The sequence below is a fragment of the Scyliorhinus canicula genome, chromosome 9, assembly GCF_902713615.1.
Source record: "Scyliorhinus canicula chromosome 9, sScyCan1.1, whole genome shotgun sequence".
Classification (NCBI taxonomy): Eukaryota; Metazoa; Chordata; class Chondrichthyes; order Carcharhiniformes; family Scyliorhinidae; genus Scyliorhinus; species Scyliorhinus canicula.
This window is the reverse complement of record NC_052154.1, coordinates 95,048,372-95,075,785: the sequence shown is the minus strand read 5'-3', so window position 1 is coordinate 95,075,785 and position 27,414 is coordinate 95,048,372. Positions and strand designations below refer to the sequence as shown.

Here is a 27,414-nt window from a genome sequence, read left to right as displayed (position 1 = left end):
GTACCAGACATTCGGGGCAGGAAAATTTTGCTAAACCATTTGCCAGTTGTCGGTGGAAAATGGAGGGGGAATTGTGGAATCCTTGTGGGAGGCATGTCCACGTATACTGCTGTCCTTTAAATGTGAAGGCAAATTTGTACTGGCACGCCTTTGCCAATGGGATTGACCAGAAGCCATTGCTAATGTCCAAAAACGTAAAGAAATTTGAGTGGAGTCCCTGTTTGAGCATGGTCTCGGGACTTGTTGCTACCGTGGGGTCCACTGCTGGGGTTACATTGTTGAGCTCCCGATAATCTATGGTCAGACGCCATGATCCGTCGGGCTTTCTCACCGGCCAAATAGGTGCATTATTGGTCGAGGCTACTGTCCTAAGTACCCCTTGCTCCAATAAGCTGTCTATTACCTTTCCAATTTCTCTCTCTGCTTCTAGGGGAAATCGGTACTGTTTCTGTGGTCTGGGGTCTGGTCCGGTAACTTGAACTTGTCCAGTCATTCTGCCGCAGTCGTGCCGGTGACTGGCAAATGCTGTCCTATGTCGGTTTAAAACTGCCCTAACTTGTCTGTCTGTACTAAGCGTGGTCAGGTCGAAACAATAGTCGCCTACTGCGCTAATCCGATTCGCATACTCTCCTACTGTGAGAGTAGCGGGTGCTCTGTCTGATTTTGCCATTCTCCAGACACACTGGTTTACTGGATCGAACGACAGGCTATGGGCATTCATAAAATCAATACCCAGTATGTGTTCTGCTGTGCGGGGTAGATTAACTAAAACAACGGGGTGTCTGGTGGAGATGTTCCCTAGCTGAATTGCTACGGGGGCTGTAATGTGTCCCTGCTGCGAGTGACCTGTAAATCCGCTGAGTGTAATTGTGGATGTGGTCGGCCACGTGTCTGCCTGTGCTGTGGTGGTTGAATTAATTGTGGTGCGGGACCCTCCTGTGTCCCAAAGTAAATCTATGGGCTTCCCTCTAACCTTCGCTGTGACTACCGGCCTTCCGGATTGGTCCCAGAGGGTGTCACAGACCCAAGTGGGGGAGCCCGAACACCGTCAGTCCGTTCCGTCCACATTGGTCTGACCTGACTGTATCCCTATACTATGGATAGGCTTCGCTCTATTCCTGTTCAGAGTGCCTGTCTGCTGGCCTCTCTGTGATCTCTGTGGGGCATTGCATTCTTTTGCAAAATGGCCTAAATGTCCACAGTTGTAGCATTCCTGCGACTTCTGTGGGGGGCTGTTCTTCCCTCCGTTTACCCATGCGGGGTTTTGGTGCGCTCTCACTGCCTGAATATCCGCTGCAGCCTGAGCTTCCTCTGGGGTCTTCACTTTAACTTTGCCCTGGACAGATTGTTCCCAAGCGCGGGACAATCTTTTCAGAACCCATTTCTCATTATGGGCCTCCTCTGAGGGGTCATAGCTATTGCAAGCACTCTGTCCTGCATCTGTGGCATGGGAAATTATGGTGCGCGTCCATTTAACCATGTTGTCTCGGTTTAAATGCGCTCGGTCTAATTCGCCAAAAACTGCAGTGAAATGGATCCACAGCCTTCCTGCGAATGCTGTGTCCTCTTTTGCCTACATTTGTTCAGGCCTTCAACTGGGTCTCCTCTATTATATCCTATCGCATCCAAAATGGATGTATGCATCTCTTCTAGTGTGCCTCCTCCAACGTTCTGTGGGTCGGGAGGGCTGCAACTACTGATGGGTCTAAGCTCAAAACAGTGAGCTTAACCTGCTCTCTTTCATCCAGGCCGTACATGGTTGCCTGCTGTTTTACCTTTGCGAAAAATTGGTGGGGGTCTGCGGTGGGGAGAAACGGAATGATTTTCTCACACGCGTCCCTGAGTTGCGTTACAGTTAAGGTGATGTCGGGTGCGCCGTCTGTGGTTGCCTTTCTTTGGGTGGTGACTGGGTTCATAGGTGCGGGTGCTATCTGATCTGTGGGGGGTTGGGGTGCTTTCCTTTTCTGCTGTGCTGCTGGCGCACATGTTCCCTGAACATAGCGCTGTGCTGTCTCGCTTAATTCCTGCCAATCTGGGGCATTCTCCTCATCTAACTGTGTTCCAAAGGTGCTTTGGAACCCATTCTGCACTGAAAGCAGCGATTGCAGCTCCGCAATCTGCTTCCTACACTTTGCATGGTCTACTGTGCTCTGTCTTTGCTCAGTGGTGGCAGCGTGGAGTGCTCTTAAAGCTGCCTTTAGGTCAGAGCATTGCCTCTGCAATGCCTCTACCTGCTTTTCTGATTCATCTCGTATCAGGACTGCACGTTGCACATCCTGATAGGCTTTTTCATATTGGGCCTGGGAACTGCTCAGATGGGCTAGACACGACTGATGTGCCCTCTTGGCATCATCTACCTCTCTACCCTTCTCTGCCAGCTTCCCTCTTAGCTCGAGGTTTTCCTTTTCGATGTCCCTGACATCCACTTTACTAATTCTGTTTCGTTCCTCTAACTCTGCTCGGAGCGTCCGAACGACCTCCTCAGTGCCTCGCAACTGTGCCAAACAGGACACGATTGCCATCGGCTTGCGTGCTTTACTAAGATTTTTCTTATGAATTTGAGAGAGGTTCTCCCACCAAGTATGTCCTATACTCCCGGGACCTGTCTCCTCATTCATACTAAACTCATTCCAAAGGGGCCATCCTTTCCCTTTTAGATACTTGCGGAGTTCCAGCTCCCACACGGGACACTGACCTACTCTGCTACTGCTGGTCGCTGCGACCACAAACTGCTCTGGATTCATGAGGCGTTCCATTGCCTGCATGGCCATTTCCTCCTTCTGTCTTAATTTGGAACAGGGGATGTTCTGGTAATGTTTTAAAAGACGGGTAAGGCTTTCACTATGTTCCGCTTAAAAAACTACCGACAGTTTGTCGCAACACAAAAATCTCTCAGTTTAACCTTACAACCCTGTTAGTTACACATGCACAAAACACACTTCCGAATTAACGTTATTGATTTGAACTCCTTGAACACTTGTGATATTTCCTTTTTCCCAATTAGATTTCCAATTCAAATTTCTGGGTTCTCTCGGAGTGGGGGTGCCAATTCTAATCGAGTCCCGTCAGAGTTCGCCACTAAATGTTACTCGTTCTGAGTTAGTGTGTTTAACACTCCTCCAATAGAGGCAGTGTGCTTAACACTCGTTTGGCTCTGTTTCTTATTTCTATGCTCTGAAGTCGCCAGGTGCCGTAAGAGACACCGTCACAAGCATCAAGGTCAAGTTCAAAACAATAAAGCTATACACCAATTAGTAAGTCCAAACAGTTAGAGTTTATTATAACAATTATAATAAATACTCATTCACACGCTAAAGACTAACTTACTTCTCTACCATTAAACGACTAATACTTATCTAAGAAGGAAGAGGCAAGGTCAGGGAACAAGGCCTTCGTTCCGTTCTGGTCTGCAACTTCTTGATACTACTGGTCGGCACGGGTATAAGTAATGCCTGGGTCAAGGTAGCAATCGTCGTTTTGGCACTTACTTATCGATGGCTGCTGCTCAACGGCTGGTGTAAAAGACAGGATCTGGAGTCGGAGGCCGGAGACAGGAGACCAAACCATGTGCGGGACCTTCTTTTATAGATCCCAGGAGGTCCGTGCCCCTTGGGGCGGGCTTCCTCACCTGCTGGGTATCGATTGGGCCTTTCCCCAATCGATATGATTTGAACCCCCCTATCCTAGGGCTGTTCCTTGATGGCTGGGGCGGTTCTTAGGACTCATTGTCCTGGCTTCGCTGGCTCCATTGTGTCTGCTTCGCTTTTGAAAGTATCAATAGATACTTGAGTGTATCTATTGTGCCCGGGGTTGTCCCGGTATCACCTCATTAGTATGTAGATGGCTTTCCCATTAACAGCGCTGCCTGAACTCTGTAGCTGTCGGGAAACCGGTTTTTGCAAGTGTCCCAATGCTTAAAGCTTCTGCAAGCTGTTTGCTTTTGACCATGTCCATTTTTCCCTGCACTCTTTGCAGTCTTCCATTTTGTATTCACTGGTGTCCATCTTAAATGGCTACACAATTTAATGCTGAGCTGGTTTCTGACCTTTTACTTGTTAGACATATTGTATGAGACGACAAAAGTTCTGTTCTTTTTTCACCAACCCACCTTTATTTCTCCCAACAGACTATGCACAAAACTCTGCACATCACCAGATCCAGAGGCCACTTGAAGCCCCTTTACATATCAGTGTCAATCATTGAACACTTAACATAAATGAGACAACTAATTGCAATGTCTCTTAACCCATTACTTAACAGTCTCTCCTTCCTTGGAGAAAAAAAACCAATTAGGTGAAAACAAAATTTCAAGAAACTAAAATTTCAAGAGACTAAAACACACACCTGATTCCCCCCCCCCCCTATTTTTGAGTAGAAGAAAAATAAATTCACAGAAACAGGCGTCCTTCATTCACAATATCCAATAGTTTCTGTGAACTCTTTTCGTAAAACAGTCTGACAGTTGATAGCTACTGTCAACCCATTTAATTTTTGTTATTTCCCCTCTGTCCAACATCTGCTTCAAACTTGCGATGTCTACCGTAACCTCTTTTCATTGACACTTTTTGTAGAGTGCACATTTTCCCACAGGGATATATTGTCAATGTGACAGTCAATAGGTATATTACCCAAATCCCCTAATCCCAAAATTTCTGTCAATATGTGACTTACATAAAAGGCCATATCCACCGCTTCCACTAAGCTTAATGTCTCAGCAGCCAAAGTGCTTTTGACCACTCTCCTTATTTTCTTTCTTTCCCACACAAGAGGGCAACATTTACCATTGTTCCCCAAAAGGAAAATTATAAAACCTCCTGCGCTTGAAACTCCATCACATAAATTTGCATAGGACGTATCACTATAAACTATGAGTTTCAAATGCCTAACATCACCTAAAACCGGGAACTTCAAAACACATTCCTGCATTTTTAGTTTGGCCAACACTTTATTCGCTCTTATTATCCACTTTGGGATCATTCATTTTTGTACTCAACTCTAAGACATCAAAACTCACGTCCAGTCTAGTCTGTCTACCTAACCAGTTTAGTTACCCAATTAAACTTCGCAGTTGCTCTTTTTCTATCTTCTAAACCATTGCGTCTGTTTGTGAAACCCGGCCACGACTAATTGCTATTGGGCTGATGCTTTCCAAATAAGATTGCTGACGTAAAGTTGCCCCTAACTTAGTCTGTTTGATTTCTAGTCCAATATATTTAAATGCACCGGAAGCCTGACTTCCAACCCTGAATTCTTTCCTCAAACCAGAGATGACAATAGCTTCAAAATCACTAGTCCCACCCCACAAAAAATCATCGACATGCATCATAAAGATGCCAGCAAGATTTCCTTTACAGTGCCAGTAAAACATTGCAGGATCTGCTTTCAACTGGCAACAGCCTAACTTTAACAAGACTGACCTTACCGAAAAGTACCACACTCTAGATGCATCATTTAATCCATATACACATTTGTTCAACTTCCAGAGTACCCCTTTCTGTGTTAGCTGCTTCTTTAGGAGGACGGAGAAAAATGTCTCTCTGGAGCTGATGCCCCTGCAAAAAGAACATAAGAACATAAGAACTAGGAGCAGGAGTAGGCCATCTGGCCCCTCGAGCCTGCTCCACCATTCAATTAGATCATGGCTGATCTTTTGTGGACTCAGCTCCACTTTCCGGCCCAAACACCATAACCCTTAATCCCTTTATTCTTCAAAAAACTATCTATCTTTACCTTAAAAACATGTAATGAAGGAGCCTCAACTGCTTCACTGGGCAAGGAATTCCATAGATTCACAACCCTTTGGGTGAAGAGGTTCCTCCTAAACTCAGTCCTAAATCTACTTCCCCTTATTTTGAGGCTATGTCCCCTAGTTCTGCTGTCACCCGCCAGTGGAAACAACCTGCCCGCATCTATCCTATCTATTCCCTTCATAATTTTAAATGTTTCTATAAGATCCCCCCTCATCCTTCTAAATTCCAACGAGTACAGTCCCAGTCTACTCAACCTCTCCTCATAATCCAACCCCTTCAGCTCTGGGATTAACCTAGTGAATCTCCTCTGCACACCCTCCAGCGCCAGTACGTCCTTTCTCAAGTAAGGAGACCAAAACTGAACACAATACTCCAGGTGTGGCCGCAGTAACACCTTATACAATTGCAACATAACCTCCCTAGTCTTAAACTCCATCCCTCTAGCAATGAAGGACAAAATTCCATTTGCCTTCTTAATCACCTGTTGCACTTGTAAACCAACCTTCTGTGACTCATGCACTAGCACACCCAAGTCTCTCTGAACAGCGGCATGCTTTAATATTTTATCGTTTAAATAATAATCCCGTTTGCTGTTATTCCTACCAAAATGGATAACCTCACATTTGTCAACATTGTATTCCATCTGCCAGACCCGAGCCCATTCACTTAACCTATCCAAATCCCTCTGCAGCTTTTATATCTATAGATTTGCATTCCTATGCCTTTGTGGCTAATAGAGCCAAGAAGATCATTAAAATAACCTTTCCTGCTGTAGGTGAATCTACCTTTAAGTCCTGATCTTCTCAGTTTTCTTCAAATCCCCTTGCCACAAGCCTGGCCTTTGCCTCATAAGTTCCATCTGGAAGAACCTTTTCTGTAGAAATCCATCTGTGGGATAGAGCTTTTTGTCCCCTATCTGGTACGTCCATGTATACCCCAAATTCACTCCAACTATGCAATTCTTGCTGTTTAGCATCTTTGATAACTTTTTCATCTAATTTATTTGAAGTCACCAAAATCTCACGTGCATGTGGCTTCTACTTCTATTAGTATTCGTAGTCTTACTCCTGTTCCGAGATCTTGATAAACTACGTCCCATCTCCTGCCTGGTATCTCGTTCTGTACTGTTACTGCTTGATATTTCTCTTCTGTAGCGGGATGTCCTGTCAATAGTTCTCGACCTTTTCCTGCGAACCTGTTAACTATCCGATGTACTATCTGAACTGGCACTGCGTTTCTGTGCCCTCCATTTTTGAACTTTGTTTTCCCAATCCATTGTCTTAACTTCCTCCCCTGAATGCTGGACATTCAACCAATGTTCATACTTTCCAGTGGCCTTCCCTGCTCCACTAATAACCGTTGCATCCTTCCATTGACTAGACCCTTCAGGCAAGTATGTCACTTTTGTACCAACCTTTGGCAGTTGCCCTTTCAGAAAAATGGCCGGATCTAATTTATCAGAAGTGTTGTGTTCTTCTACAGAAACCCTGTCTATATCAGTTAACTGGTCCTCATAGTTCTTAACACATGCGTACCAGATGACTCTGGTTCCTCGTCATGTCTGTCTGCTCTGTCTAAATTTGAAAATTTGTAATCGGTACCCATTATCCTTGATGAATGTACCCTAATAGTTTGATTACCATGTTGCAAAATAAATGTTTTGCCATCTATGCCTATGATTTTCCCTGGGCCTTTCCATTCATTAGAATTGTCTCTCTTATAGTATACCATGTCTCCTTGCTGAAAACGGCATCTGATGGCCGTACATTATGTCTTAAAGCTCTGTGAATTCTTTCAGAGACTTCTGCTTCCAAAAAGGCTTTTCTACTGCTGTGTAACGCGTTTAAATGTTCAGCAAAACCTGAGCTAATTGCAGTCCCTTCCCAAGCTGGAGGCTGGTCATCCAAAATGGAGGGAATTTTAGGATTTCTACCAAACACTAATTGATAAGGACTATAGCCCCAACCATCTGTAATGAATTTTTTGCATGTACTGCCCATTGGTAAGCTGAATTTAGCATGCAGTTTGGTCGACCTCCCAAAATTTTCCGAAGCATGTCATTGACTTCTTTCGCAGACACCATTACTAAATGGGCTTTCTGCAGCCGTGTTCATAACTCTGATATTCATGTTTTCACACATACCCTAAACTCATCATTAGCAAATTCTCCCCCATTGTCCGTAAAGAATTTTGCTGGTGGACCTATTCCTGTCCCGATTGTGTAAATTGTAAGTCCACCGTCTTTCCAAAAACTGTTGCCTTATCCTGTTCCATAGCTAGCTTCATGTGCGCTTTCTTCATCGACGGTCTGCTCAGAAGCAAAGGTATCTCACTTGATACAACATGCGTGCTAATTAAATGATTCACTCCAGCAATATTGCAAGGGATCACCACTCCTTTCAGCGACTTCAGAATATTATCATCCCCAAACCTGAAACTTGTGGAACTTTTAAATTCCTTAACCTTGTTACGATTTTCAGCATTCAAGGAGACCAGATAACATTTTAACCAGTCAATCCCACACACAGTGGATGTGCAGCCACTGTCCAGTACAGCACAGTTGAAGGATTCTGCAACCAACACCCTCATTGCCGGCATAAAACTGCTTGTTAATAGGACAATGCCTTCTTTCTGGTCAATATCTTTTTCCTCTTCTGACTCTTCCGTGTATACTGTATCTTTCAACCCTTCACACTAGCACACCAACCATCCTCTGCTACCAATTGTTAGACATATTCGATGCTGTGGTATGAAGAGACAAAAGTTCTGTTCCTTTTTCACCAACCCACCTTTATTTCTCCCAACAGACTATGCACAAAACTCTGCACATCACCAGATCCAGAGGCCACCTGAAGCCCCTTTACATATCAGTGTCAATCATTGAACACTTAACATAAATGAGACAACTAATTGCAATGTCTCTTAACCCATTACTTAACATTACTCTCTCTATCACCATCCTGTCAACTGCATAATAACTCCAACATCCGACCTTTTTCAACTCATTCCAGTAGGGATTAATGGGTCCTTTGCAAATTGGCAGGCAGTAACTAGTGGGGTACCACAGGGATTGGTGCTGGGACCCCTCCCATTCACCATATATATTAAAGATTTGGATGAGGGAATAAAATGTAACATCTCAAAGTTTGCAGATGATCCCAAATTAGGTGGAAGGGTGAATTGTGATGAGGATGCAGGGATCCGACAGCAAGGTCTGGACAGGTTGGGCGAGTGGGAAATCAATGGCAGATTTGGATAAGTGTGAGGTTGTTCACTTTGGAAGAAAAAACAGGAAAGCAGATTACTACCTGAATGGTTGTAAAGTTGGAGAGGGGAGTGTGCAGCGGGACCTGGGTGTCCTTGTGCACCAGTCGCTGAAGGTAAGCATGCAGGTGCAGCAGGCGGTAAAGAAGGCTCATGGTAAGTTGGCCTTCATTGCGAGAGGTTTAGAGTATAGAAGCAGCAATGTGTTGCTGCAATTGTACAGGGCCTTGGTGAGGCCACACTTGGAGTATTGTGTGCAGTTTTGGTCTCCTTCTCTGAGGAAGGATGTTCTTCTCTTGAGGGAGTGCAGCGTGAGGAGAGATTGACTAGGTTGGGATTGTTCTCGCAGGCGTTCAGAAGAATGAGGGGGGGGGGATCTCATAGAGACTTATAAAATTCTAACAGGACTAGACAGGGTAGATGCAGGGAAGATGTTACCAATGATGGGTGTGTCCAGAACCTGGGCTCACAACCTGAGGATTCTGGGTAAACCATTTTGGACAGAGATGAGGAGACATTTCTTCACCCAAAAAGTAGTGAGCCTGTGGAATTCATTATCACAGGAAGTAGTTGATGCTAAAACATCGAATATATTCAAGAGGCGGCTAGATATAACACGTGGGGTGAATGGGATCAAAGGCTATGGGGAGAAAGCAGGATTAGACTATTGAGATGGATGATCAGCCATGATCGTGATGAATGGCAGGGCAGGCTCGAAGGGCCAAAAGGCCTCCTGCTGCTCCTATCTTCTATGTATCTATGTATTCCAAAAACTAGATGCACCCTCATTAATGCCTTTGTTAAATCAAGACCTACCTGTTATTAAGCTATTTTGCATGACCTCCAAGTTAAACGTCTCTTTCTAAGCCAAAACATTCCTTCTCCACACCCAAAATCACATCAAGTCCTGTTGTTCCCTCACATTGTACTCACTGACCTACGCTGGTTCCAAGTCTTAAATGACTTGCAACGATTGCAAAGAAGATGGCGCAGGAGCGAGGCGACTCTCTGCGAGCTCTCCCTAACAGATCTACTTTTTACTTAACTTATACTCGTTCTAATCTTTTAAAATTTAATTCTAAGACTAACATTATTACTAACCTCTCTTTTTTACATTGTATACCTTGTGTTGCCCTATTATGTATTTTCTTTTATTCACTTTTCTTCCCATGTACTGAATGATCTGTTGAGCTGCTCGCAGAAAAATACTTTTCACTGTACCTCGGTACACGTGACAATAAACAAATCCAATCCAATCCAACCTGACTTTGATCTCCTATTTCTGGAGTCCAGATCGCACATGGCCTGAACATGATAACTGGTTGAATTCAACAGTTATTTTTTCATGGCCATGCAAACTTTTCCCATTCAGATTATTATCCAATTTCCTTTTCATAGTTAGCAGACGGGATTCTCCATTGGTTTATGCCGAAATCGGGTAATGCGATTGGGCGGAGAATAGGTTCCGGCACTAAAATCGTGCCAATTTGACGGCAAATCGGAATTCTCCATCACCTTGACAGCAGCGTCAATGTGGACCAGAAAGCATGTACAGTCAACACCGTTTGCATATCATTAGCGGAGCTGACCTGGTATTCTCCGGGGGCCTCAGAGATTTGCCGCCTCTGATGAGCCGAGTTCCCAATGGCGCGATTCATTTGTGCTTTTAAAAATTATGAAACCGCCATCGTGGCTGCTGAGGGAGAGAGAGGCGGTAGGACCGGAGAGGAGCAACTGTGGGCTGCTGGGCCGGACACTGGTTGGATTGGCTGGGGTGGGGGACGGCCCCTGCCAGGGCTGGGGGGAGGGGGCGCGGGGGGGAGCCGTGTGGCTGGGGTGACCCCCACAGGACTGGAGCAGTGTCCAGGCACGGACCGCCATTTCCGTGGCCCGCAAGGCAGCCATCCTGCTGCACACCCCACTGACCACCTGCCTTGGTCCCTGGTTCTGCAGAGTGACACCGACTGCGTGGGTGCCTCTACCACTCCGTCCCCTCACCCCACCCTCCATCATACCCCCCCAACCCGACCGCCACCTGCCGGTGGGCATCAGGTGGCCCACCCAGGACAACAGGTACAGTAGCCCCGACAGGGGCGCCGGGAGGTGATGGCATGGGCAGCTCTAGCTGATGGTACCCCTGCAGCAGGGATAGGAGCCAGGGCCAGAGGACTCCTCGGTGCCGGGCACCGCGGAGCCGGGGTGCAGATTGGGGGGGGGGGGGGGGGGCGGGGGAACATGCCACAGAGGCCACAGAGCCAACTAAGGTCACCATGTAGCCCATTGCACCAGGTTGGGCACAGGGTATGCACCATGGTAACATGTTGGCCTTTCACGCCACTGAAGACAATGGATATTTTGGAATGCAACCAGCAATGGTGGCCTTCCTCCTAGTCGCCGCAGCCCCAGGTAATGCCCTGCGGCTGTCCAAGCTTGAGGAGGAGGAAGCTGCAGCAGTGCAGCAGTGCAGCGTGCAGCAGTGGAGCGTCCTGCAGTGGAGCGGGCAGCAACAGATCCTGCCCCATAGGAAAACAAGGCAGTGGCCCAACAGGCCGAGGAGGAGGAGGTGCCGAGGAGGCGCTGCATGAGGCTGTGTGTGTACCGGCACTGCCTGTCATTCAAAGACTTGCTGGACCGGGCTTGCCATCAAAGACTCCGAGGAGAGAGACAGTGCGACATATCTACCATATGATGGCACACCTGGCACCACAGGGGTACTGGGGAGGATACTCGCTTCTGGTGGCCATCAAGGTGATGGTCGCCCTGAACGTTTACACGATGGGGCCCTTCCAGGTGCCGAGTGAGGACCTGTCCGGCATTTCACAGACCACGGTGCACAGGTGCATACGCACCATCACGGAGATCCTATATGACCAGGCAGCTCAATACACCAGGATGCCTGAGCAGCAGGGTTTGCCGCCATCGCCGACATCCAGGGGGTGGTTGACGAGGTGCATGTCCCCCTACGAGTATCTGCAGACGACAGGCCGCTCTGCACCAACTAAAAGGGGTTCCACTCGATGAACGTGCAGCTGATATGTGACCACCAAACATGTCTGTGCCCGATACCCGGACAGTGTGCACGACATCTTCATCCTGGCACACTCAACAATTCCTGACATGTTCGAGATGCCCGCCACCAACTGGTGGGTTGGCTCCTGGGCGACAGGGGTTATCCACTGCGGTCGTGGCTGATGATGCCTATCCGGAGTCCACAGAGTGACGAGAACACCCGCTACAATGACACCCATGCAGTGACCAGGTCCCTGATCGAAAGGTGCTTCGGCCTCCTGAAGATGCGATTCAGGTGCCTGGACCGCTCTGGAGAGGCTCCAGCATGATGCTGAGCAGGTCGCCCGCATCGTGGTGGCCTGCTGCGTCCTCCACAACATCGCACAGCAGAGGGGAGACTTGCTTGAGGAGGAAATGAACATCAGGCCTCATCCAACGATGAGGATGCGGGGAGGGGGAGGATGGGCAGGACATCGAAGACTGCCCAGGCAATCATGGGCCCCATGCTCTGATCGCCTCCAGGTTCGCTGATAGGGGTGGGTGGGGACACTAGACAGGGGCATGGACACTGCGGCCCCTCCGTAATACATAACTGCTGCACTACAGGGTGCGGTCGTTGACTTGGCGGTAACACTGAGTCCATGGGATGGAGGATGATGGCAACCCACTCTGCGATGAGCTCTGGTGCTCTGCATCGTTTGACAACATCTGACTCCTGCCCACGGGAGCACTTCCCATGTCCACCTGGGGATCCCTGCATGTGAGCTGTACATTCCATCACACCGTCCCATCGGATCCCTGGATTGACGGACGGTGGTTGGGGGTTGGGAGGGTGGGGAGCCCAGGCCATCAACAACTTCCACCCATTCCTCCCTGCATTCCTTTCTGGCTAGCCCAGACCTTCCCACCCCCTCCCCACACCTATCTGACAGAGCACCGAGGCAGGTTATAATAGTGTGAACATAAGAACATGAGAACTAGGAGTCCCTCGAGCCTGCTGCGCCATTCAATTAGATCATGGCTGATCTTTTGTGGACTCAGCTTCACTTTCCCACCCGAACACCATAACCTTTAATCCCTTTATTCTTCAAAAAAAAAATCTATCTTAAAAACATTTAATGAAGGAGCTCAACTGCTTCGCTGGGCAAGGAATTGCATAGATTCACAACCCTTTGGGTGAAGAAGTTCTTCCTAAACTCAGTCCTAAATCTACTTCCCCTTATTTTGAGGCTATGCCTTTCACCCACCAGTGGAAACAACCTGCCCGCATCTATCCTATCTATTCCCTTCATAATTTTATATGTTTCTGTAAGATCCTTCTAAATTCGAATGAGTACAGTCCCAGTCTACTCAACCTCTCCTCGTAATCTAACTCCCTCAGCTCTGGGATTAACCTAGTGAATCTCCTCTGCACACCCTCCAGTGCCAGTACGTCCTTTCTTAGGTAAGGAGACCAAAACTAAACACAATACTCCAGGTGTGGCCTCACTAACACCTTATACAGTTGCAGCATAACCTCCCCAGTCTTAAACTCCATCTCTTTAGCAAACTCCATTTGCCTTCTTTTTTTAAAATAAATTCAGAGTACCCAATTCATTTTTTCCAATTAAGGGGCAATTTAGTGTGGCCAATCCACCTAACCTGCACATAGAACTTGAATTTACAGTGTAGAAGGAGGCCATTCGGCCCATCAAGTCTGCACCGGCTCTTGGAAAGAGCACCCTACCCCCTACCCGAGGTCAACACCTCCACCCTATCCCCATAACTCAGTAACCCCACCCAACACTAAGGGCAATTTATCATGGCCAATCCACCTAACCTGCAGATCTTTGTGACTGTGGGAGGAAACCGGAGCACCCGGAAGAAACCCACGTACACACGGGGAGGATGTGCAGACTCCCCACAGACAGTGACCCAAGCCGGAATCGAACCTGGGACCCTGGAGCTGTGAAGCGATTGTACTATCCACAATGCTACCGTGCCCTACCCCGCACATCTTTGGGTTGTGGGGGCGAAACCCACGCAAACCCCATGGGCAGTGACCTAGAGCTGGAATTGATCCTGGGACCTCAGCACCGTGAGGCAACAGGGCTAACCCACTGCACCACCATGCTGCCCCCATTTGCCTTCTTAATCACCTGTTGCACCTGTGAACCCACTTTTTGCAACTCATGCACCAGCACACCCAGGTCTCTCTGCACAGCAACATGTTTTAATATTTTATCATTTAGATAATAATCCCTTTTGTTGTTATTTCTACCAAATTGGATAACCTCACATTTGTCAACATTGTATTCAATCTGCTAGACCCAAGCCCATTCATTTACACTATCCAAATCTCTCAGCAGACTTCCAACATCTCTGCACTTTTTGCTTTACCAACCAAAGGTGTTCGATGTGACAACGTATACACAGATATGTGCCTTAGCCCTGACCACTAAACTGGGCCAACTCAACTGGGTCTAACTTTACGGCCTTATGGGTCCTAACGCTATGTCTTGGTGGATCCCCAGACGGTACAGCAGGAGTGGAAGTGGCCTGCTGTGAGTCCCACCCTGTGACCTGGGTCTCAGTTGGCGGCTTTCTTCTGGAGAGACCAGGCCTGGGCTGCTGCTCGGGTGTCCCAGGTGGTGTGGTGCCACCCTGTTCTGCCCGCTGCCCACCAGATGCACCAGGGATAGGAGAGGGAGTACGAGGCACGGCGGTGTTCCAGCACCTCTCCTGCTTATGGGTCAATCACAAAGGCTCATGGGGGAAAGCGGGCAGCATAATCAAGGATCCCTCCCACCCGGCGTACTCACTTTTCCAACTTCTTCCATCGGGCAGGAGATTCAGAAGTCTGAGAACACGCACAAACAGACTCAAAAACAGCTTCTTCCCCACTGTCACCAGACTCCTAAACGACCCTCTTATTGACTGACCTTATTAACACTACACCCTGTATGCTTCATCCGATGCCAATGCTTATGTAGTTACATTGTATATCTTGTGTTGCCCTATTATGTATTCTCATGTATTTTCTTGAATTTTGTTTAATTCCCTTTTCTTCCACGTACTGAATGATCTGTTGAGCTGCTCGCAGAAAAATACTTTTCACTGTACCTCGGTACACGTGACAATAAACAAATCCAATCCAATCCAATCCAATCACCTCCTCCTCCTTCGGGGTGCCCGATGGCCCCCAGGCTACTTCCTGGGATGGGAAGGCAAGTGGAGCTGCCCCCTGAGGCTCCCCCACCACCTGGCGCTGCCAGTCCTGGAGGCCCGCTGCCATCTCGGCCAGGTCTGCACACTCACGGCCATGGAGCACAGGGATTGGACCATCTCGGTCTGGAATTGCGTCACATCACGCTATGACTGTGCCACCGCAATCTGGGTCTGTGTCACACCAGCTAGTGACTGCGCCATCTCCCTCTGGGATTGGGCCACTTCCCTCTGTGTCTGTGCCACGTCAACCAGCGCCTGTGCAATGCCGCCGACATTCCCAGCCATTGCCTGCTGCAACTGGGCCACGCTCAGATGCGCTGCTGCGATTTCCAGGTGGGTCCTGCACATGGCTGCCTGTGGGAGGGCAGCCCTGTCCTGGGCCTCGGCCAGCGACTGCACAATTTGCCCAGGCCTTGGACATACTGATCCATAGCCGAAACTGTTTCCCCAAATGTCTCCACCGTGGACACTGCCCGTGCGGTGTTGGCCTGCGTGGAACGCATGGTCAGCACCACCTCCTGCTCCTGCACGTGGTTGGACTCCTACAACTGCACCTGCAGGTGCTGGATGCTCGCCAACAACCCCTCATGTAGTCCCTGGCTCTGCGACTGCAGGGCAGCACGGTAGCACAGTGGTTTGCACAGTTGCTTCACAGCTCCAGGGTTCCAGGTTCGATTCCCGGCTTGGAGTCTTCGGGTGCTCAAGTTTCCTCCCACAGTCCAAAGATGTGCAGGTTAGGTGGATTAGCCATGATAAATTGCCCTTAGTGTCCAAACAAAATGTTAGGTGGGATTGCAGGGATAGGGTGGAGGTGTGGGCTTGGGTAGGGTACTCTTTCTAAGGGCCCGATCAGACTCGATGGGCCAAATGGCCTCTTTCTGCACTGTAAATTCTATTATTCTATGATCTCCACGATTGATGGGACTCTTTGTTCCAGAAGCTCGAGACCCATCTGGACGGCAGCCAATCCCTGGGTTTGGCCCGTCCTCCGACCATCCACCCCCTCGGCTGCTCCTACCTTCACCTGCTGTACCAGATAGTGTCCCAGGAGCCTCTTCACTAAAGTGTCCAACAGAGGTGAGTGTCTCTGGGATGGTGGAGGGTGTTGGAGACAGCTGTGATGGGAAATCACTTTCATCCTCCGACCGGAGCTCCGGGGTGTCCTGAGTCTCGGGTCAAGGGCTGCTGTCCGAGCTGCTCCTGTCGTCGGTGCTCGGCTCACGGTGAGGGGACCTCCGGCTGTGACACTGGATGGGGGCGGGGGGGGGGGGGGGGGGGGGGGGCAGATTGATCCGCCCATGACCATCGGGTCCTGTAAGACGGAAAACAAGAGGCATGATTAGACTGCAGGCCATGGGGTGATGGGGGTGAGGTTGAGGGTGGGGGTGAGTGGGTGGTTGGGAAGGGGTGAGGGTGCAATTGGGGGGGTAGTGAGGGTGGGGGTGAGGGGCGTGTGTCTAGAGGTGAGGGGGTGGTGAGGGTGGAGGTGAGGGTGGTGTAGGGGTGGGGGTGATAGTGAGGGTGGTGTGGGGGTGAGGGTGGTGTGTTGGGGGGGTGTTGACACACGTGTCACGGGTTGACTCTCAACTGAGCAGGTCATCTCCCTTTCATCTGGACCGCTGACCACGTCCAGGGCCCTCTGCTCTGCCGCGGTCATGGGACGCAGATGCTGCAGTCCCACTCCAGTCTTCTCCCGCTCCCACCCTTCTCCTGGGGGTGGGGGTCAAACGGAGAATGACAGTGTTAGACAGTCCGTTCTCTGCAGCCCAGGGGGTGGGTAGCTGGTGGCCTCAGGGCCAGGGCACCCGGTCATGGTGGCTGGTATGGGTACAGGCATGTGGTGCAGGGTGGGAATCCCACTGCCCTCCAGGTTGGGGGTGGGGTAGTGTTCGGGTGTGTGAGACGCGAGTTAGTGCTTGGGGCACAGTGCTGCCTACTCACCCTGGCCGCCCTGAGGAGGTTGTGCAGTTTCTTTCGGTACTGCTGGCTGGTCCAGACAGTGTTGCCCACAGCGCTTACCGCCTCTGGTGACGGTTGGCAGCCTCCTTCCCAGCCTCCTCCACCGCATCCAAGTGGGTCTCCAGTTCGGCATCAGTGAACCGTGGAGCTGCTCTTCTCGCTGCCATCTCGTTGGCTGGGATGGTGTGTGTGGGGTGTGAAGTGTGTATATGCGGAAGCAGCTTGTCAGCCTCCCGAGTTTCAATCAAGTACCCAGCGAATCCTGCACCGTTTCTCATTAGAATCGATTTTATTCCAAGAGGTGCTGGTGCTAGCGCCTTAACAGTAGTTGAATCAATCCAGCTGCGGCACTGGTCTTGCTGTCATGGAAGTCCACGAATCCTGTGCCGGCCTCAACACTTATAGTCTCACAAATGGAGAATCCAGGCCTAAGAGTTTACAGACGGACATAGATAGGCCAGGAGAATAGGTCAAAATTTGGCAGATAGAGTTTAATGTGGATAAGTCTGATTTTGACAGAAAGAAAACAAAAAGGCAAATTATTATCTAAATAGATTCAAGATGTATCTGGGCAGAGGGATCTGGGTGTCTCTATTCATGAATCGCAGAAAGTCAGTATGCAGATACAGCATGAAATTAAAAAGGCAAATGGAATGTTTGCGTTTATTGGAAAATGACTGGAGTATAAAAGTAGAGAAATATTGTTGCAATTGTATGGGGTGTTGGTGAGACCACATCTGGAGCATTGTGTCCAGTTTGGTCTCCTTATTTGAGGAAGGATGTGGTGGCATTGGAGGCCGTTCAGAGGAGGTTCACCAGATAGATTCCGGGGATGAAAGGGTTAATGTATGAGGAGAGATTGAACAGTTTGGGCTTATACTTGCTGGAGTTTAGAAGAATGAGAGGTGATCTGACTGAGGTATACAAAATACTAAAACAAAATACTAAACTGAACGTAGACCAAATGTGTGGAAATCTAGAACAAGAGGTCACAGATATAGGTTGCGCCAAAAAGGCATAGTCTTACAGCTCAGAAAAGGTCCTTCAGCCCATCGGGTCTGCGCCGGTCAAAACAACCACCTAACTATTCTAGTCCCACTTTCCAGCACCTGGCCCATAGCCTTGTGTGCCCTGGGATCACAAGTGCACATCTAAATACTTCTTAAATGTTATGAGGGTATCTGCCTCCGTTTCAGGCAGGAAGTTCCAAACTTCCACCATCCTCTGGGTAAAAAGGTTTCCCCTCACATTCCCTCTAATCCTCCTGCCCCTTACATTAAATCTGTGCCCACTGGTCAATGACCCCTCCACCATAGGGAAAGGTTTCTTCCTGTCTACTCTATCTATGCCCCTCACAAATTTTAGACATCTCAATCATGTCCTCCCTCAGTCTCCTCTGCTCCAAGGAAACAACTCCAGTTTATCCAATCTCTCTTCATAACTAAAACTCTCCAGCCCAGGCAACATCCTGGTAAATCTCCTCTGCACCCTTTCCAGTGCTATCACATCCCTCTTATAATGTGGATTCCAGAACTGCAGGCAATACTAGCTGTGGCCTAACCAATGTTTTATACAGTTCCAGCATAAACTCCCTGCTCTTAAACTCTATGCCTCGGCTAATAAAGGCAAGTATACCGTATGCCTTCTTAACCAATTTACCCTGTGACTGCTGAAGCCAATCTGGCACGACTCTCTGAAAACCAGCTGTAAATACCAGCAAAATAGCTTAATAATAACCTGCTCTGCTATCTTAAGGGACCGGGATACATGCACACCAAGGTCCCTCAGATCCTCTGTGCTTCCCAGGACCCTGCGTTTATCTGTATTCCCTTGCCTTATTTGTCCTGGTCAAGTGTATCACCTCACACTTACCCAAATTGAGTTGCATTTGCCACAGATCTGCCCATAGAACATAGAACAGTACAGCACAGAACAGGCCCTTCGGCCCTCAATGTTGTGCCGAGCCATGATCACCCCACTCAAACCCACGTATCGACCCTATACCCGTAACCCAACAACCCCCCCTTAACCTTACTTTTATTAGCACACTATGGGCAATTTAGCATGGCCAATCCACCTAACCCGCACATCTTTGGACTGTGGGAGGAAACCGGAGCACCCGGAGGAAACCCACGCACACAGGGGGAGGACGTGCAGACTCCACACAGACAGTGACCCAGCCGGGAATCGAACCTGGGACCCTGGAGCTGTGAAGCATTTATGCTAACCACCATGCTACCCTGCTGCCCCATCTGACGAGCCCATCTAAATCCTCCTATAATTGAAGGTTATCCTCCTCACTAAGTTGGCACTGGATTGGAAATTGGAGACCCAGGGTAATGCCCGAGGCACCCGAGACCTGGGTTTGAACCCTGCCACTTCAGTGGAAGTCTGGAATTGAGGGTCTAAAATGGCCATAAAACCATTGCCGATTGTTTTCAATGGATGCAGTGAGATATTAAATCATCAGCTGAAGTTCTTAGTATAAATGTAACATTGATGGCGCAGTGGTTAGCACGGGGACTACGGCGCTGAGGTCCCGGGTTCGAATCCCGGCCCTGGGTCACTGTCCATGTGGAGTTTGCACATTCTCCCCATGTCTGCATGGGTTTCACCCCCACAACCCAAAGATGTGCAGGTTAGGTGGATTGGCCACGCTAAATTACCCCTTGTCTTGGAAAAAATAAATTGGATATTCTGAATTTATAAAAAAGAAATGTAACATTGCGTGGGTTTCCTCCGGGTGCCCCGGTTTCCTCCTACCGTCCAAAGATGTGCAGGTTAGGTGGATTGGCCATGATAAATTGCCCTTAGTGTTCAAAAAGGTTAGGTGGGGTTACTGGGTTACGGGGATAGGTGGAGGTGTGGGCTTAAGTGGGGTGCTCTTTCCAAGGGCCAGTGCAGGCTCGGTGGACTGGATGGCCTCCTTCTGCACTGTACATTCCATGATTCTATGCTCACAGTGCTTCAAGTGCGGGTTCATGTTAAAGGGCGAGAAACTCTAGATTGATCACCAAATGAATCAGATTTCATGAGGCGGTGATCAAGAGCAGGATCTTCAATTATCCTCCCCGCAGGAATTCCAGGTCACTGGATAATTCTCAGCAGGTCATCAGGCAGGAATTATGGCTAATTCACCACAAACTGGACTCCTTGATTAACACTTATCAGCAGGGACTGGTTCTAATTTTCCCATTGAAACACAGGGTAACTAAGCTGAACTCTGCTTGTCCGCACTGAAGCAATGTTCTTGTGGTCTGTTTTCCTGGAGCATGGAAGAAACTATCAGCATCCTTCATATGAAATTCAACTATTTGTTGCTATATTGATTATACTATAATTATGCTATATTGATTTTTCTTTAATGGTGGACTTTATTGAACTCCTGTATCCAGGAGATCATGCTGTCATAGATGCAGTTATTTCAATTAATAACACATTTAACAACTCTTTCAAACTGACTTTAATCCTATCCTGATACATAATTTCCCAATCTTTCCTTCCTCCCAGTTAACCTAATGACGGCTACAATTTTATCTCGAGGAAAATGCGGTCTCTCACAATGCGTCACTCATTATCTGGTGGCTATGGCAGTGGCGGATCTACTGGTCATTATCCTTGATTTGATATTGCGGCACATTCCAATTACTTATTGGGAAACGTTTAACTTTGTGCGGTCAATCCCTGTGTGTAATATCCACGCTGTCCTGCTATTTGCAGCTACAGACTGTTCTGTCTGGTTCACCGTTACTTTCACCTTTGATCGATTTGTAGCCATTGGTTGCCAAAAACTGAAAATTAAATATTGCATCAAGAAAACTGCAGTTTTTATTCTAGGACTAGTGACTGCACTGAGCTGTTTAAAGAACATTTTCTGGTACTTTATGTTTACAGGTCAATATTGGCTCACAAACATTCCCTGGTTTTGTCATATAAAAGGATATTCTGGGGATTCATTGGTTTGGGCTTCAATCGAGTTCCTTCATTATATATTCACTCCATGTATCCCGTTTGCTCTGATTCTTCTGCTCAATGTTTTAACCGCCAGCAACATTTTATTGGCCAGCAGAGCTCGCAAGAGATTACAAGGTCACAGCAGTCACAAGGCTTCCAGTGACCCAGAGATAGAGAGTCGAAGGAAATCCATTATTTTACTATTTGTTGTCTCAGGGAATTTCATATTGCTATGGACGATGTTTATGGTTTATTCTGTATGGAACCGAATGGCGGGTTTGGGGTATTATTTTATAAATTTACCTCGTTTCGTACAAGAAATGGGATTCATCCTCCAGCTCCTGAGTTGTTGCACCAACACTTGTATTTATGCCGTGACTCAGACTAAGTTCAGAGAAGAATTGAAGAATGTGATTAAATATCCCTTTACTGTAATTGTAAGATTTCTCATAATTTGCAGCATTAAAACTCGCGTTCTCTTACTCAAAAGGACCCACTGTTTCCCCGATAGTGAGATAATGACACAGAGAAGTTGGTCTGCTCTCCCTTGGTGTCTGCAACACCAATGCAGTATGCCTATTTGTTTTCTGTCAGGCCAGTAATACATAAACAGTGACTCAGGTCTGCTCTCTGGCGTCAGTGACACAGACATAGTGCTGTGAGTCTGACCATTCCTCTGGTGATGCAGACACAGTGGGTGTGTGTTCTCTCTTTGGCATCACCTTCTAACCACAATGGCCTGGTCTGCTCTCCCTCGAGATACAAGGCAGTGGGTCAGCTGTGATATTCCCTGAGATCTATGTTACAGATGCAATGTGCCTGGCCTTCTGTCTCTCCAGTGTCTTTGTGACATGCACAGTTGGAATGGTCCTGTCTCTCTCAAATATTATGTTACAGATAGAGTCGGGACTCTTTCCTCACACACCCAGTTCCCGTGGTGGAGAAGCCAGTTATTTTAAATACACTTAATATAGGTAAAAAGCTGCTTAAAGCATAAATATTAATTCCCAGTTTTAAAATGAAAGAAAACATATAATTTCCAAACTCAGTCATGAGTTTGCAAGTAACACAGAAGTCTGATAAGGTCATTACATTTTCCAAGGACAGGGGTTGAATCCATGGCAACGAGGAATAAGAATAAAGGATTGTACGATTCTCACGCCGCTCGAGATTAGGTTGAATCATATCTTGAACTATGTTGCCTTATTTTTAATAAATGGACAATTAAAACATCGAATCAAATATAATATATATATTTGATTCCAACATTCTCATTATAACGATTTTATAAAAGACTGAATTGAAATAGACAGTTTTGAATTACATTTTCGAAGTTATGCCCAGCGTGGCATGACAAGATAACATAAGGTCTCCATTGTTGCAGTAGTAAGGTCAGCATGAGGTCTCTATTGTGGCATTAGACCAGTTTTTGCTGGTTTTGATAAAGCACAATATTGCATTCTTTAACATACAAGCAGGCAACAATTGGAAGTAATGTTACATAGTGAAGATGGAAAGCTTGCTATCAAATCAAATGTGTTTGAGTCTAACTCAAACCAATTAGGATTATATTGGGGTGTGATCGGATCGCTTAAGACAGATATGAAATAGTATATCCATGGACGATTTGGCCACCATTTTGAGAGAGACCGAAAGACAGCCAGACAGAGAGAGACAGCCAGAGAGAGACAGAAAGAAAAAGAAAGACAGAGAGAGAGACAGAAAGAAAGAGTTGAGAGAGACAGAAAGACCAGTCAAGTGAAGTAGTGAGAAGGGGGGAAGAGAGAACAAGGAAATCTGTAACTGACTTTGTAAGCAAATATCAACGATAACCCACTACCATCGGACCGTGTATGTTGTTGAGAACATCGACAACAAATTCTTCATCCAGACGCACGGAACAGTCATGTGGACCATATTCGCACCTCAATATGCCAACATCTTCATGCACAAGTTTGAACAAGACTTCCTCACCGCACAGGACCTTCAACCGACGTTATACACCAGATACATCGATGACATTATTTTCCTTTAGACCCACAGCGAAGAATCACTGAAACGACTACATGATGAGATGAATAAGTTCCATCCCACCATCAGACTCACCATGGACTATTCTCCAAATTCAGTTGCATTCTTGGACACACTCATCTCCATCAAGGACGGTCACCTCAGTACTTCGCTTTACCGCAAGCCCACAGACAACCTCACGATGCTCCACTTCTCCAGCTTTCACCCGAAACACATTAAAGAAGCCATCCACTATGGACAAGCCCTCCGTATACACAGGATCTGCTCAGACGAGGAGGAGCGTAACAGACATCTACAGACACTGAAAGATGCCCTTGTATGAACGGGATATGGCGCTCGACTCATCGATCGACAGTTCCAACGCGCCACAGCAAAAAACCGCACCGACCTCCTCAGAAGACAAACACGGGACACAACTAACAGAGTACCCTTCGTCATCCAGTACTTTCCTGGGGCGGAGAAACTACGACATCTTCTTCGCAGCCTTCAACACATCATCAATGAAGATGAACATCTTGCTAAGGTCATCCCCACACCCCCACTACTTGCCTTCAAACAACCGCGTAACCTCAAACAAACCATTGTTTGCAGCAAATTACCCAGCCTTCAGAACAGCGATCACGACACCACACAACCCTGCCAGGGCAATCTCTGCAAGACATGCCCGATCATCGACAAGGATACCACCATTACACGTGAGAATACCACCCACCAGGTACGCGGCACATACTCGTGCGACTCAACCTCATATGCTGTCGGAAAGGATGTCCCTAAGCGTGGTACATTGGCGAGACCATGCAGACACTGCGACAACGAATGAACGGGCATCGTGCAACAATCACCAGGCAGGAATGTTCCCTTCCAGTCAAGGAACACTTCAGCAGTCAAGGGCATTCAGCCTCTGATCTCCGGGTAAGCGTTCTCCAAGGCGGTCTTCAGGACACGCGACAACGCAGAATTGCCGAGCAAAAGCTTATAGCTAAGTTCCGCACGCATGAGTGCGGCCTCAACTGGGATCTTGGATTCATGTCGCATTACATTCACCCCCCACCATCTGGCCTGGACTTGCAAAATCCTACCAACTATCCTGGCTTGAGACAATTCACACCTCTTTAACCGGGGATTACCCCTATCTCTGGATCTGTAACGATTTGATGACCCGCAAATGCTCGCATTCCAAGCATTGTCTTGCGTCTTTGAATTTGTCTATATATATGTTTCTAGAACCTACCTCTCCATTAACCTGAGGAAGGAGCAATGCTCCGAAAGCTCGTGTTTGAAACAAACCTGTTGGACTTTAACCTGGTGTTGTAAGACTTCTTACTGTGCAAAAAAGAGTGACATTAAACTCAAAACATTAATTCTCTCTCCAGAGATGCTGCCAGATCTCCTGCAGCAAGTTTCCCCAGCATGTCCTGTTAGTTATCTCATACAGGCACTCTTAGTTTTCTTTGTTCTCACCTCTTTGTTGCAAATAATAAGATCAGACGTGATCTTACTAAATGGTGGAACAGGTGCAAAGGGCTTAATGGTCTCGTCCTGTTCATATTTCTTATGGTCTTAACATTGTCCAGTTTATTCCCTCAGAGAGAAAGAACAAAGAAAGGTGGAGCACAGGAACAGGCCTTTCGGCCCTCCAAGCCTCGGCCGACCATGCTGCCCTTCTAACCTAAAGCCTACACTTCTGCGGTCCACATCCGTCTATTCCGATCCTATTCATGTATTTGTCAAGACTCCCCTTAAACGTCACTATCGGACCTGGTTCCACCACCTCCTCCGGCAGCGAGTTCCAGGCACCCACTACCCACTGTGTAAAAATATTTCCCTCGCACATCTCCTCTAAACTTTGCCCCTCGCACCTTAAACCTATGCACCCTAGCAATTGACCCCTCTACCCTGGGGAAAAGCCTCTGACTATCCACTCTGTCTATGCCCCTCATAATTTTGTAGACTTCTATCAGTTCGCCCCTCAACCTCTGTCATTCCAGTGAGAACAAACCAAGTTCATTCAAGCTCTCCTCATAGTTAATACCCTTCATACCAGGCAACATCCCAATAAACCTCCTCTATACACTCTCCAAAGCATCAAAATTGAACACTATATTCCAAGTGTGGCCTAACAAAGGTTCGATACAGCTGCAGCATAACTTGTCAATTTTTATACTCAATGTCATACAGACTGAGTTGGCGGAATTCTCCGTTCCTGTGACCAAGGGCGGGATTCTCCGCTTGCCGACGCCAAACTCGTGAAACGCGATTGGGCGGAAATTAGCTTCCGACCGAAAATCAAGGTAAGCACCGGTTTGACACCAAATCGGGATGCTCCAGCACCCGGAATATGGCGTTAATGCGTTGTTCGCCACGCGGGGGTAAAAGTACAGTCGGCATATCATTAGCGGGCCTGACACCCTATTCTCCGGGGCCTCTGAGATTCAGCGCCACCGATGGACTGAGTTCCCAATGGCGTGGTTCACCTGTGGTCTAGAAAATTGTGAAACTGGCATCGTGGCTGCTGAGCGAGAGAGAGACGAGATAGGAAACAGAAGGGAGTGAGTGTGGGTTGCTGGCCCGGACACCGGCCGTGCAGGCTGCGGCGGGGTGGCCCATGCCAGGCTGGGGGAGGGAGGGGGAGAGGGGACAGGCCCAGCAGCCAGGCCCCCCCCCCCCAACAGGACTGGGGAGGTAACCAGGCACCGGCCGTCATTCAGGCGGCCATCTTGCTGCACATCCACTGACCACCCACCTTGGCTTCTGGTTCTACACAGTGACTCCAGCCATATGGTTGCGCCCAACCCCACAGCCCAACCCCCGATCACAGATACCCGGCCAACCAGCCGCCACCCACCAGCGGACCACCTCGGGTCACTACTACGGCAGCCCCCAGTGAGCACACTGCAAGCCAATGGTACTCCTGGAGCAGAGACAGGTGACAGGATCGGTGGAACCGACAGTGCCAGCCACTGATGGGGCAGGGGTGAGGAACGGACATGCGGAGGCAGAGCCCGCACTGCCAACCGGGCCACCGTATAGCCCATGGAATCTGGCTGGTCACGGGAGAATGCGCCATGCTAACATGTTGGCCTTCCTCCTCCTGCAGCCAATGGCGTTTTCCGTTCAACCAGCAATGCTGGCCACCATGTTGATGGACACAGCACTGCGAGATGCCCTGTGGCTGCGTGAGCGGGGGCCACTCGGAGAGGAGAAAGCTGCACCAGCAGAGTGGGCAGCAGCAGAGCGGGCAGCAGCAGACCAGGCTGCAGAGGGCAGGGCTGCAGAGGGGCAGGCGGTGCCTGCACGGGCTGGAGGGCCAGCCGCCCAACAAGCAGAAGAGGAGTAGGTGCCAACGAGGCACCGCATGAGGTATCATGTGTACTAGCACACCTGTCAATCAAGGACCTGCTGGACCGGGCATGCCGTCGGAGATTCCGCTGAGCAGAGAGACAGTGCGACACATCTGCCAGATAGAACATAGAGCATAGAACAGTGCACCACAGAACCGGCCCTCGTGTTGTGCCGAGCTTTGTCCGAAACCAAGATCAAGCTATCCCACTCCCTGTCATTCCGGTGTGCTCCATGTGCCTATCCAATAACCACTTGAAAGTTCCTAATGTTTCCGACTCCAGTATCACAGCAGGCAGTCCATTCCACACCCTAACCACTCTCTGAGTAAAGACCCTACCTCGGACATCCCTCCTATATCTCCCACCCTGAAACTTATAGTTATGCCCCCTTGTAACAGCTACATCCACCCGAGGAAATAGTCTCTGAACGTCCACTCTATCTATCCCCCTCATCATCTTATAAACCTCTTTTAAGTCACCTCTCATTCTCCTCCGCTCCAAAGAGAAAAGCCCGAGCTCCCTCAACCTTTCCTCATAAGACCTCTCCTCCAAACCAGGCAGCATCCTGGTAAATCTCCTTTGCATCCTTTCCAATACTTCCACATCCTTCCTATAGTGAGGCGACCAGAACTGCACACAATACTCCAAATGTGGTCTCACCAGGGTCCTGTACCGTTGCAGCATAACCCCGCGGCTCTTAAACTCAAGCCCCCTGTTAATAAACGCTAACGCACTATAAGCCTTCTTCACGGCTCTATCCATTTGAGTGGCAACCTTCAGAGATCTGTGGACATGAACCCCGAGATCCCTCTGTTCCTCCACATTCCTCAAAACCCTGCTGTTGACCCTGTAATCCGCATTCAAATTGTCCTACCAAGATGAATCACCTCACACTTATC

The 27,414-nt window shown here is 48.3% G+C and overlaps 3 protein-coding genes across 7 annotated transcripts in view; all 3 read left to right on the top strand.

Annotated features, from left to right (window-relative positions):
* Nucleotides 1-22,616, top strand: part of LOC119971547 (probable G-protein coupled receptor 139) — a 43,792-nt gene extending 21,176 nt beyond the window's left edge. The window contains exons 3-4 of one of the 3 annotated variants that reach the window (XM_038807215.1): nucleotides 16,168-16,307; nucleotides 20,700-22,616. In XM_038807215.1, the coding sequence (XP_038663143.1) occupies nucleotides 20,708-21,745 (1,038 nt within the window). In that variant the 5' untranslated portion in view covers nucleotides 16,168-16,307; nucleotides 20,700-20,707 and the 3' untranslated portion in view covers nucleotides 21,746-22,616. The remainder of the gene's footprint in view (nucleotides 1-16,167; nucleotides 16,308-20,699) is intronic. The other 2 variants (XM_038807216.1, XM_038807217.1) reach the window with 2 other exon arrangements.
* Nucleotides 1-27,414, top strand: part of LOC119971546 (zinc finger E-box-binding homeobox 1-like) — a 703,616-nt gene that overhangs the window by 180,634 nt on the left and 495,568 nt on the right. The gene's annotated exons all lie outside the window — the stretch shown is intronic.
* LOC119970913 (zinc finger protein 91-like) overlaps nucleotides 1-27,414 on the top strand; it is a 114,600-nt gene that overhangs the window by 24,326 nt on the left and 62,860 nt on the right. The window lies entirely within an intron of this gene.